General features: G+C 40.6%; 1 protein-coding gene across 3 annotated transcripts in view; it reads left to right on the top strand.

Moving 5' to 3' along the window:
- Window positions 1-8,770: 8,770 nt before the first annotated feature.
- Window positions 8,771-13,861, top strand: part of TMEM266 (transmembrane protein 266) — a 38,726-nt gene continuing 33,635 nt past the window's right edge. For 2 of the 3 annotated variants that reach the window (XM_075208433.1, XM_075208431.1), the window contains exons 1-2: window positions 8,819-8,907; window positions 11,321-11,417. In XM_075208433.1, the coding sequence (XP_075064534.1) occupies window positions 11,404-11,417 (14 nt within the window). In that variant the 5' untranslated portion in view covers window positions 8,819-8,907; window positions 11,321-11,403. Of the gene's footprint in view, window positions 8,908-11,320; window positions 11,418-13,861 lie in introns of all 3 variants that reach the window. The other variant, XM_075208432.1, reaches the window with a different exon arrangement.

The following is a 13,861-nucleotide window of genomic DNA, read 5'->3' as shown; positions in this document are numbered from 1 at the left end:
GTTGTTTCCTTATTATCAAAGAGCTTGGTGAGTTTAAGTTTCCTTGTAAAGAGATTTAAATCTCTTTCCCAGGAGAATCGGTTGAAATCACACATAGGAGAAAAAGATAAACCTCTACTGAGCAGTTTAATATGTGATGTGGACAGGGTTTGCCCAGACAAATTAATAATTTGTAACGCTTGTTCTTCATGTATTTGTCTTATTGTGTCTTGATGATACATTGATTGTTCATTTATCTGCCCCTCCGTTGTTTTTTCTTTACATTACTCTATAGTAATATAGTCCCCCTATGCATAGCAATTTTGACAGCATACAGATTTGTAGTAATTTTGATATATAATATTTAAGGATAACCATACCATATTCCACATATACTTACCCTGATTATTTATCTGGTCTTATAATATTATCTTTCAATATTTATTCAACTCACGAGCGGAGAGGTGTATTATGGAACTAGTATGACACACCCCGCTATTGGTCGTTATGATTGTCAATCATGTATATCAGCTGACCATTGGTCGCTGTTAGTTTATAAACCCCCAATCTGCAACAGACAAGTAATTCCCATGACTAAGCCGATAGGGCGAAACGTACGTCGGGTAGCGTGATGTGTTTACGTCACAGACCCGGAACTAGGGAGCCGGTCAGCAGGATTGTCCTGCGATCGTGCCGTGGACCAAGTCCTTTACAAACCATATTTAGTAGGTTCATTTGAAAATGCTATAATCCTGTTAGATGATAGGAACGATAGGCTACATGCCGGTCAAACCCCGGCGAATTTCATAGGGAGTTCCGCATAGTGTATATGTGTTAATCAGACTAAGGTGGGACACTGTATTCATATTGGAATCGCAAAATAGGGATAAGGTTACCAGTACCTCTTGCTACAATTATATAAATAGCAAGGATACACCTTTCAATATCATAGTGATTAATAGCTGGTGTTTCCCTATACTCCTATCAATAACGGAGATTACACACTGCAGATATACCTTCATGTGACAGGGGAATCTTAGTGTTAATTAGTTATAATTCGTGTCTTTTATGTTATGTGTGACAGAACAATAAAATATCTGTGTAATAAACCGATAACATACCCAAGGGTAATCATACCCTAATTGAACACTATTTAACAACTTTTAATCTTGCACCCTGTCTTAATATCAACAAGCCTATCCTTTCTCTCTATCCAATGAAGGAAGTAATAATAAAAATATAAAAAATAATAATTAATACGAATGAACCTTATATATGCACATACACTGATATTTAGATCGGTGGGAAGTGATCCCTAATTGACATAATAGTATTTGCATATATTGAAGGAATACATGAACCAATCTTGGTTCACAGTGCACGATTCTGTTAACTGATAAATCAGAAGAAATCAATTACCACTTCAGCCAATATATGAAGTAATTGATTAATAATAATTTAAACCGGCTCTTCCTAGGGGTCTATTTTATTATTCTCATTACACTTTTTCTAATCTTTCTCACTTCTATATTTTTAATAATTCGCCTAGTCTGACATTGGATATTTGTCCGAATTTTTAATTATAATTACTAATAAAGTTGATTTTATTCTATTTCTATGGACAGGAGTGCCCCATATACTACTCTTTTCAGTTGATGTCTACTATCAATTGAATTCTCCTATATTCTAGATTCGTCTAGTTCTGGGAGCACCCCCTCACAATATATATAATATTCAACGAGGTTTGTCCTTACCTTAGAGCGGATTGGTAATCTCCTTCTTTTTCGTAATACTAAAGTCCCAAGAAATGGGCACAACAATGTAACTAAACTAACAGCTAAAGGGAGGGAACGCAGTGTCCCCCAGATGGACTCGGAGAAAGAGATTTAACGTAAGTACCAAAATCCTCTTTTCTCCATCATCCATTCTGGGGGACACTGCTACCTTGGGAACCTTCTAAAGTAGCCCCTCTAAGGGTGGGAATTAATTGGTCTACCTGCTTGTAATACATTTTTGCCAAAATTGGCTTCCGAAGAGGCAAAAATGTTGAATTTGTAAAACCGAGTAAAAGTATGGACAGAAGACCAGGTAGCTGCCCTACACAGTTGATCTGCAGAAGCCCCATGATGAGCACCCCAAGATGTCCCCACCGCACGGGTAGAGTGTGGCGTGACAACTCTAGGCACAGACCGGTTCACACTCATATAGGCATGCCTAATGACAGACTTAATCCAGTGAGCAATTGTCTGTTTGGAAGCTGGCCATCCTCTCCTTGAGGAGTCGTAAAGCACGAAAAGAGAATCAGTTCTTTGATAAACAGAGGTCCTTTCCACGTATACTTTTAAAGCTCTGACCACATCCAGACCTATTGACAAAGTTGGAGAAGAGGACCCAGGAGAGGACTCTTCTTCCTTAAAAGCTGGAACCACTATTTTTTGATTCATATGGAAACTTGAAACCACCCTTGGCAAAAAAGACGGAATTGTCCTGAGGACCGCTATGTCCTCATGGAAAATTAAGTAAGGAACTCTACAAGATAAGGCTCCTAATTCAGATACTCTTCTAGCTGAAACGATGGCTAAGAGAAAAACAACTTTCCATGTCGCAAATCTGATGTCAGCCGATTCCAGAGGCTCAAAAGGAGCATGTTATAGAACATTCAGAACTAAATTTAAATCCCATGGGGCCAACGGAGGAGTATGGGGAGGCTACACATGCAGAACCCCCTGAAGAAAAGTATGAATATCTGACATGGAGGCCAAATGGCACTGAAAGAAAATAGACAGTGCAGAGACCTGAACTTTCAGGGAGCTTAATCTAGGACCCTTCTCTAACCCATCCAGGAGAAACGCCATAAACCGAGTTAGACTAAAAGACACAGGATCATGACTATTACTTTCACACCATTGTACGTAAATCTTCCATATTCTATGGTAAATTGCTGATACTGATTTACGAGCTTTCATCAGGGTATCCACTACGCTAGATGAGAAACCTCTGGAGCTCCAGAGTTTGGCTTCAATAGCCACGCCATTAAAGCCAAACGAGTTAAGTCCAGATAATAAAATGGACCTTGAATTAGCAGATCGGATCTGAGGGGAAGAGCCCAACCCTGACCTTCTGCAAACTTCAAGATGTCTGTAAACCAAACTCATTTTGGCCCATTTGGTGCTACTAGAAATACTGGATGCACTCCCATTCTTACTCTTCGCAGAACTCGTGAAATCATCGGAATTGGGGGATAAAGATATCCCAGTTTGAAATCCCAATTCATTGACATTACCTCCACTGCCACTGCTAAAGGATCTCTGGTTCTTGCGCAAAATCTTGGAACCTGATGATTGAATCTCGATGCCATCAAATCCAGATCTGGAAGACCCCACCTTTGAACTAGTTGCAAAAACACCTGTGGATGTAGAGACCATTCCCCCGGAAGGATTGCATGCCTGCTCAGATAATCCACTTCCCAGTTTTCCACTCCTGGAATGAAGACTGCGGAAATCGCTGGAACCCAGATCTCTGCGCAAGACAAGATCTGTTCCGCCACATGCTTTGCTCCTGCACTTTTTGTTCCTCCCTGACGATTTACATATGCCACTGCCGTGGCATTGTCCGACTGTAGACGGACCGGTTTTCCTTGAAGGAAGGATTGCGCTCCTTGCAGGCCCAGTAACATGGCTCGTAATTCCAGAATGTTGATTGGAAGATGAGCCTCCCTGCTGGACCAAAGTCCTTGTAGTCGGAGATGGAGAACTACTGCTCCCCATCTTTGCAGACTTGCATCTGTAGTCACTATGACCCAGTTTAAAAGAACAAAGGATCTGCCTATCCTTAGATGATCCCGAACAAGCCACCAACCCAGAGAATCGCGAATCTTTTTGGAAAGATGAATTCTCTGAGATTCCAGATGTAAGTGTGATCCTGACCACTGACCAAAAAGATTCCACTGGAAGGCCCGAGAGTAGAATCGACCGTAGGGAAGAGTTTCGAATGCTGACACCATCAATCGTAGAATCCGCATGCCCAATTTCATTGAAGGGCGAGGATGGTTCAGGAGTAGCTGAACAGAGTTCTGAATTGAGCAAATCTTTTGCTCTGGAAGAAAAACCTTTTGAAGAGACGTGTCCATCAAAAGTCCCAGGAAGACCATTCTCTGAGAGGGCTGTAGATGAGACTTTTGATAATTGATTATCCATCCGTGTCGTTGCAGAAAAGTCAGGGACAAGGTAAGATGTTGAGACGGGAGCTGATGCGATGGAGCCTTTATTAGCAAATCGTCCAGATATGGGATTATGTTTATTCCTTGAGCACGTAACCCCGCTGCCATTACTGACATAATTTTTGTGAAAATCCTGGGGGCGGTGGAAAGACCGTAGGGAAGAACCCGAAATTGAAAATGAGAGCTACCTATCGAAAAACGAAGAAGAGACTGATGTCCCTCCCAAATAGGGACATGTAGGTATGCATCTTAAATGTCTATCGATGCAAGAAACTCCAGAGGTTCCAAACCGTTTATCACCGAGCGGATTGATTCCATACAGAATTTGGTTACCTGAAGATTTAGATTTTTGAGGTTCAGAATTGGTCGAAACGACCAAGAATAGGTTTGAGTAAAACCCCTTGCCTGTTTGACTTTCCAGAACCTTGCAAATAACGCCGGCGGAAAGAAGAGAAGCGATCGATTGTAACATTGCATTTCTCTTGATGCAATCTTGAGTCTGGAAAAAACGTTGGGGGGTAGGGCAAATAAAGTCTAGAAAATAACCTCTGGAAATTATTCCCAATATCCAAACATCCTTGGTGGAAGCTGTCCACTGATCTTTGAATAATTGAAGTCGACCCCCCCACCCCCGCAGCCACTAGGAGAGGGGGAATGACTTCATGCGGAAGGCTTATCTGATGTCTTGGACGATGGACGCCTCTTAGAGCAAGAACCCCTTCATTTCTGAGATTGACCTCTAAGAGCGAATGACTTACCCCTAATGGAGGACTGTCCTCTTGAAATTGAGCTACCACGAAAGGACTGCCAAAAGAAACTGAACCGTGGAATTCTGGGTTTAGAAGAATTAACTGGTAGTAAAGTACTTTTACCTCCAGTAGTCTGACTGATCATATCATCTAATTAGAACCGAATAGGACGGACCCTGAAAAAGGTAACGCCTCCCAAGATCTTTTAGATTCCAAGTCCGCATTCCATGAACAAAGCCAAATCGTTCTTCTCGTAGCCACTGCTGAAGCAGAGACAGTGGAAGAAATTGAAGCCGCATTCTGGGCTGCCTCATAGACCAGAAGCCTCTTTTAAATGAAGGGCTAAAGGAATTAATTCCATATCCTGTAAACCTGCTACTAATTGGTCAGCCCATGACTCCATAACTCTAGCCACCCATGCGGATGCAAACAAGGGTCTAAAAGAAGAGCCTGCCCCAAGAAAAATATTTTTTAGGAACCCTTCCAATCTACGATCAGTAGAATCCTGGAGAACCGCTGCGCCTGGAACTTGCAAGGTGGTATGACATGCCAGCCGAGCCACCGGAGTGTCTACCTTGGGTAGCTGTTCCCAGCTAGATACATCCTATTCCTCTAGAGAATTAAGCATAGCATATCTACTAGGGACTGAAAACTTCTTATCTGGATGTTTCCAGGCAGATTCAGCAATTTCCGTAAGTTCAGGGGAAGTAGGAAAGCAGATAGTTTTAGGTCTACTGAGCTAAATAAACCCTGGACGGGATGAACTAAATCCTCTTCCATGCGATCAAGGGACTGACGCACCGCTAACACCAAATCCTGAATCCCCTGGTTTCTGGAATTTTCATCCCAGTCACCTAATTGTACAGAATCTGAATCCTTTCCTACCTCGCCTTCCTCTCCAGATGAACCGTCAGAAAGTAACAAAGGATGAGAATGGCGAGGGCGCTTTGCTCTGGGAGCTAAACATGTAGAAGAGACTAAGAAACTATTCAATCTGTCCAAACGCTTCCCCAAGGTGTATGACCATGTGGGTTCAGATTGAGATGTAGAGGGCTGTAACTGAGACAAGTCATGCATCAAATCGCCTGAGGTCCCAGTCTTAATTATTTCGCTAGAATTTGCAGAAGCAGAATCCACTCCAATTACAGTGGAATTTGTCTCTGCCTATTGATAAGCTGGATGAGCATAGAAACAGATTGCGCCAAAGAGGAAATCCATACCGGTTCCTCCACTATGGGGGAAGGGCCACCCCGGGTCTGCCCGCCCTGTGCTCCCGAATCACACTTTGCACACACAGCCCCTTTGTCCACTTGACCTACTGGTAGTTTAGCAGAACATTTAGAACAAGAAAAATATTTAACGCTAACATTCTTTCCTTTGTCAGACATTTTATATATATAATTCCCCTCACAAATTAAATATAAATTTCCTGTGCTTTCTTTTTTTTTTACTTTAGAAAAAAAATAGCTTTTAGCAAATATATTTAACTTGTGCACGCTAAAAAAAATAGGTTACCAGCCCTTATTTCAATAGGGTAAGGGTGGGAATAGGGGAACAGGTTGTGAACTCAAAAAATATACATATATATATATATAGAGAGAGAGAGACTATACTACATATATATAAAAACATGTATATGTATATATATATATATATATATATATATATATATATATATATATCCCCTATGGGGTACTTAGCATTTTTAACAACAGAGGACTCTGAAGAGGATCCTGAGGGGAGAAGTCAGCAGAGCCCTGACAAGCAGACTGTGTCTAAACGAGTCGCTGCCCAGTCCTGTCAGGTAGAAAAGGGCGGGAAGATCTCCCTCCTCGGGATCTTCCACTGAGCTGCCGGCAGTCTTAAAGTACCTCCGACTGTCTTCTTTGTCATAAATAAAACCTCGGACAGTTCAGTCCTGTGAGCATATATTGTACCTCTCCTATTGCTCACTCGGGACTCCTTCCGCATCCACAACACCTCCTGCGGCTATAGAGATTCAAGCCCCCCCCCCCCCCCTCCGCCTCAGCGGGGGACTTGGTATCTCCCAACCTGTCCGGTCCTCAGACAGAGTGCAACACTCTCTGCCTTATGGCAGTGTCGGACCCGCCGGGACAGAGTGATGACAGGCGCTTAGCGCTGCCACCGCTCACTAAATACCACATAAATCGTGTAGTTTCTTTTTTAAAACCTTTTTGCTTCTTAAAGGAACGGAACTTTGTTCCATTATACATATCTATGAGGAAAAAAATGTTAATAACATTAAAACCTCACCTACACTCATTTGAAAACTAATAAAAAAATAATAAAATCTAACACTAAACAGCAGGTACTGCTAAGCATTCCCAAACGCAGCCCAACTCCTTGGGCCCTTAGACATAACTGAAGTTTGTGGGTTTGCTGAGAGGAGTCAGCAGCAAGTTTAGTTGTTAACTGTTTAAGTGACAACTCCAACGCCCTCAGACAACCCCAAGGTAGCAGTGTCCCCCAGAATGGATGATGGAGAAAGAGAAAACATGAAGATGACTGTGGTGAGGATGAAAAGGAAGACAAAGATGGAAATATGAGTGAAAAAGAAATAACAGCTCCCATTTACAGTAAAAGTGATGTGATTAGATGACAAAAAAGTTGTCTCTATTTGAACAGTTATTCAGATCTGGATTTTTCTGTGCTCACAAACATAAAAACTAACAAGAGGGAAAAGCTACAATTGGTCGAGGAAGAAATTAGGGTATGTCTGTCCAATATTTCACCTACTACCAAAAGGATCTGCCAATCACACTGAGCTCCAAATATCTCACTAAATAGTTACAGGAGACAAGTTAATTTCTGTTTATTTTATTGTGATCTATAATGCTTGTGCAAGTACACACTAGCAGGCTTGTATATTTTATATTTTGTATGTGTGTTTCAAGCACTTGTATGTTTTTAGTACTCTTGAGAAGTGGTTCTAATGGAAACTTGACTAGGGATGCCGCAGAATCAGATATATGTCTTCGGGGTGCCATGACCGAAAAATGGTTGAAAACCACTGCTCTAACCATTTCAAATTTGAAGCTATAAAATGTCATTGTACATCCCTTATTTTTGGGCAGGGGCAGGCTGGGCTGGTGGGCATCTGCCCCCACTGCTGGTCCCATAATGGACTACCTTGGTCTGGGTCACCTGCATTTTTTTCCATTAAAATTGGCTGCTGAGTCGGGTCTTGCCCCCAGGACTGAAATTTGCCAGCCCTCCCCTGTTTTGGGGTCATGTGTGTGATTCTTATTTTCTGTTTTCATGTATGCTCTAGCAAAAATGACTAAAAAAACCCCACATATATTCCTTTTTTTAACATGTAATGGCCAAATAATGTGACAATTAATGAGAACTTCATTCAAAAGGAATTGTGCATTTGATCAATATTGAAAATGAATGAGTTACAAGAACAAACATTTCCAGAGACACATCTTTTAAGCCTCTGCATGATTCTGGACAGTAGAGACAGTTGGCAAGAATGCTACACATGAAATTGCCCCGTCGGTACAGACAGAAGCTTAATAATGTTCTTGTGTTTCCTATCTATATTAGTATGTACTGATAGATCACCCCGGATCCCATAAACAGATTGATCGTTTTGAAGCAGATGCCGCTAACGACCATCTCTCGCGCGCTCTCGTCCACTGTCATATGACGGAATGACAACCGGCAGTCGGCAGATGATCTCAACTAATTGTACACTATAGCCCACATCCAAGATGGCGGCACCTGCACATATATCATAAGGTCCACTATACAATGACCTGAGGTGAACTAAGCGGCACGCTGGCATGTCACCTTGGTATACGTAGGACACGTGATACCCTGCGCATCCTCTCATTGGTCGGGAAAGCTGATCATATGGTGTGTACTCAGTAGAAGCTCTGTGGCGGAGTCGTGGTTTCCAAGGAGACATTTGGAGAGAAAGTGGAGGAGGAGCGGGTCCGTTATATTGTGGGGGGAGAATGACAAGCGAAAGGCAATGTTGTGGGGCTCTAGTAGAGGAGGGGTGCTGGGGCAGTGATTTGGTGTGGGATATCCGAAGTACTGTTTAGGCGTAATTGCTATATAGAGGGAGAGAGAACGTGGCCTGGGAGATTAAGGGCATCTGAATGACCATACGTTAACAACAATAAATATGAAACAGTTTGAGAGAGAAATCACATTATTGTGGGTTTGTGTAGGTAGATCAGCATAAACATCAATCCGACCCATATAATCAGACTTTTGTCTGACTTGGTTTTTCTCTTTTATTGGATTAACCTAGACTGAATCAATTGATGTAAAGCAAACCTTTTACATTAATTAAGCATAGGTTAATTCCTTCAGAAAGTACTAAACATAGGAAGACACATATCTCCTGGATGAAATATTGAGCTCTGATGTCTCTGGGAATGTATGGAAGAGGAAGTTAGTCTGGATGTTAACAGTTATTTATTTTTAATGCTGGGCTTTTTAAAATGCATTTTGTCAGGGTTGATTTTTCAGCAGGGCATATATTTCATTGTGTCAATTCAATCAACGCTCCACAGTTAGAACATCTAGTAATAAGCTCCCAATTTCTTTTGATATGTTATTTTGAATGCATCAATTAAAGGATTTGGATGTTTTGTTTTTCTTAAACATGCTGAATATTGGGGTCCTGGCTTATCATTTGCACAGAGCCCATCTTGTAACCATAGCCCTGTGGATCGCATACTGTCCATTGTTTGTACTGTGTTCGGCGCTGCGGAAACCTTGTGGCGCCTTATAAATAAATAATAATAATCGCATAACACAGCTTGTGCACAGCTAATATACTTGTAGGTGATTTGGATATATTGTTGTACAAGCATTATGGTATGGCTGTGTGACATAGGATGAACAAAGGGCGCAATATCTTTCGAACAGAATGACAAAGCTGGACATGTATATCTGGTAAAAATATCTATTTTTACCAGCTACTTGACAGTACTGGAAAAGAAAGAGAAATAACATATTTGTAAGCAGTGGTGAAGAAGGGGCAATATGACAAAATTGAGTGACAGAAATGCACATTGAGAGGAAGTCTCGTGAGACACAAACTTAGTGGTTGACCTGCATAGTCATATGTTAAACATCTCATTTATACATTGAATTGGTTTTTTTGGTTGATATGTTGCTCTCAGTGTTTTTTCATTTGATGAAACAAAACATCTAATACTTTGACAGATGCACTGTTTCAGTGTGGTCACTTTTGTCCACAGAAGTGCAAGATGTTCCCATATAATGACATGATTGGAAATTGTATTTTTACAAGTGTTTGCTTACAATTCCTTAAAAGCTGTAGTCGAATAATACAGTATCTGCATGGATTAAATTGTCTACCCGAGTGTAACCTTGTATCATAGATTTTTCTATATAAATTTGAGATGATATTGTCAGTTAATTGTTATACTGTTTTAGTGGTAGCACTTTTTCCCTTTGATTTGGCAGCTCAAATTGGAGCAATCTGCCTTATTAAAGCTCTGTAGGCAATTCTTTGGGGAAAATCATTTTCTAGTAAACCAAGCTCTTGTTCTCTAAAAACAACACCCAATGTATAATTTCTTCATGGAGAAACAAAGCACTTTGATCTACTACAGTTTTTTAAAGGAAAAATGTTAAGAAATGAGATTCCTTTCTTTTATTCCAAAGCAAAATGCACCATCTAATTCTAAAATAATATATTTTAAAACAAAAGTTATAGTTCTACATAAATATTTACACCTTTTCAAGTTGATAAACTTGTGCTGTATTTATTCCCAATATTGTTCTTATCTAGGGATCCAACTGATAGCAGTAATGTAATGAGAATTCTCTGCTGAATGTCCCGTCATTCCTATTAGTGAGATCTGTGCAAAGTAGCAGATCCAGGTACTGTTTACTAATCACTTAGGCTATTACTGTAATGGCTTTGCAGTAGGTTCAATGACACACACAATTGCACAATGTCTTTGTTGTATTTAGTGGTTAGTTGTTTCATTGTTCACTTTCACATTGTGAAGGTAGAAGTTAAGCATGTTTCCCAGCTGCCCTACTTTTGCAGGGACAGTCGCTCTTTTTGACCCAAATCCTTTGTTGCTCTTTCCTTCCAAATATTTCCTCTTTTTGGGTCTGATCTGTAGATATGTATGAATAAACTCCTCTAATTGTTTTCAGAAGTGACTATTTGGCTCCCAAATTCATAGTAACATGCACCCTATAGGACAAAAGCGTGCCATTTTATACATTTTTAATGTGTTTTACCATGAAATGTAATGCTTGGAGAAATAGCCATAATACTTTTCAGAGTCACAAGATTGCCCTTCAGGTAACTAGAACGCTGTAGTAACTGGATTTTTCCTTTATCTTACAGATGGAATCCATGGATACGTTTTCTCTAATATCAGGATGAAATAGTATCTGAAATATGAATGTGGTGTCTTTGTGGATATCGCCATGGCTAGTCCACAGTATGTATTACAGAATTTCTTCTAAATCCGGATTAATTTGTCTGTTTAAGTGAACAATAGTAGGTTTTGGGTCAGTTTAGCTGAAAGTTTATTTCCTTTGTTATTTACCTTATTGGTAGACACAGGTGACAATGATGCATTTAGAGGTTAGACACAATGTATAAGAAAGTTAGCTCCTCTTCCAATATGACGTATAGCTAAACAGTTTTACCTTAGGAGGTAAACCTAGGCCTGTATCAAGCTCCCACCTTTATTTTTTACTTTTTTATTTAACAGGAAAGGGAAACAATGTATTAATCTGTTTCTATACATTTGCAGACTTCTCTTTTCATTAGGCTGTGCACAATACCAGCTGCATCCCTATCATGTGACAAGGAAGCAAGAGCAACTTTTTATTAAAGCAGCAGTCCCTCATATAATTTTATTTTTCTTCTTTAAATAGCAAGTTAAGTAAGTTTTAAGCATGTATTTGATCATCTGTATTTTTTCTTAGCTATCCTTCTACAAATCATCATCTTGTCTAAAGCCTTTTTTTCGCAAACAAAAATACTGTCGGATACCTTCAGTCTGCTACACAAACACTCACAGCTCTCTGTGTGTCATGTGATGGCAGAGTGGGGAGAAGGAGGATGTCACAGTGCAGACAGAGCTAAATGGAGTTCCAAAGCCTCACTGCATCATGTGCCATGTGACTGTGGTTGCCATGGTAGTCCAGAATCATAAATATTTAATAGCCACACTTGGAAGAAAATAGGGGGAAATAGTAAATACCAGCATTCTTCTTATAGCCTGCCATAGTGATTTATGTTTAGAAAAAAACAAAACCCAAATTTTTAAATGGGATTGCTGCTTAAAAGCATGTTTATGTAATTCGAGAAGACCATATAAGGGAAACATTGAACTGCTTATGCCATTTCCAAATTGCAAAAGTAGGAATAAAGAAGTTAAATAATTGCTATCAATGGACATAGGGCTCAATTTGTAAAAGCACAAGTTTCTAAATTTGCACTATTTTGGGGAAAGCGCATGACATTGGTATCCTTCTAGACCATCTTAAACTTGAAAATGGCAGTTTGTCAAATCAAAAGCTAATAAACTCTAAACTAAAGTTTGTCAAATTGGGATTTTGAAACTCAGAAACTATTAAATGAGGTGACTTCTAAGATGGGTGTTTTAGTAGATTCTTGCTGAGGTTTTCTATCATTCACATTAATATCATATAAAGAACACTGGAAATAGTTACATGCTAATGACATAAATTAGTTGCTTTCTCCCAGGGATAACATTGCATTGTTCATTCAAGAATCATCAATTACAATTGCGGTTAATAGGTGTCAAAAGCAGCAGTGATAGAGGAGAATGTACATGTGTTATAATAAGTCTAATTTTACTACATGGGAATGCTCCAAATAAGGAAAAGAATGCATTGTGCCTCGTTTGCCCTGGCCTCTGTTTTTACCACCCACCTCCCAGCAGTAACTCATTCTGTCACATCACCAGCTCACCCTCTTTTGACACCATCTCTAAATCTCCTCCCTGATGATAACTTCCTCTGCTAGTTGTCCCAGTATCAAATACCCAGATGACAACCTTCTCCTTACAAGCATCAGTGTGCTTTAGCACATTACCTATACCTCCAACTGCAGTCACATTTACCACTGTCTGCCATTTATTTTCAGCTTGTTTTTGTAACATTCTGCATGTTAATGTACCCACTGTTCTAGAGGTTGAATCAGCCATGTTCATCCCCAGGCTTTCTATTATCTTTCTGGTTCAGAAATAATCCACAAGAATATCGCTACTAGTCCACAGCGCCACTTACTTAGGATTGTGGTAGCAGGGAGAGTGTTGATGCTGGGTTATTATGATAGCGTCCCAAACATAAACTCCTAGAACAGGCGGTAGAGGTCTTCGCCTGTAGCAGCCACCTTTCCCGTAGAGTGAGTCTTGCTCACAGGTACTTGGATGCCCCCAGGTCTTAACGTTAAGTAGTATGTTTGGCAACTGTAGTACATTGAGTAGGAGGATACCTGGTGACAGGACTGTGTCTGGGATAGTCCAGGGATAAGCCGAGGTCCAAGGCAATAAGCGCACAAGCAGTAACCAGTAATCAGGCAGAGGTCAGAGCAGCTAGCGAACAAATAGATTCCAGTAATCAGTCCGAGGTCAAAACAGAAGGCAGTCTAAAGTAGCAGAGTCTCAGAGACAAGCTATAGCCGATAAGCAAGCAGGGGCACTGAAGCTATAACCGGCAGGGAGGCTAAGCCCTCCTTGCCTTAAATATTAATACTGCCCAATAAGATTGCATGGTCACACCTGGACCGCTCGGCCTCAGGGGCTGAAACTAATTAAATTTAGTACAGTGCGTGCCCGGCTGTTTGACAGCTGGTCGGGGGCGGCAGCAGAGTTAAGAGAGCGTCCTGGTTGTTGCCCAGGCAACTGGG

The sequence above is a fragment of the Mixophyes fleayi genome, chromosome 4, assembly GCF_038048845.1.
Source record: "Mixophyes fleayi isolate aMixFle1 chromosome 4, aMixFle1.hap1, whole genome shotgun sequence".
Classification (NCBI taxonomy): Eukaryota; Metazoa; Chordata; class Amphibia; order Anura; family Limnodynastidae; genus Mixophyes; species Mixophyes fleayi.
Note: the sequence above shows the minus strand (reverse complement) of the source record. Positions and strands in the feature narration are given on the sequence as shown.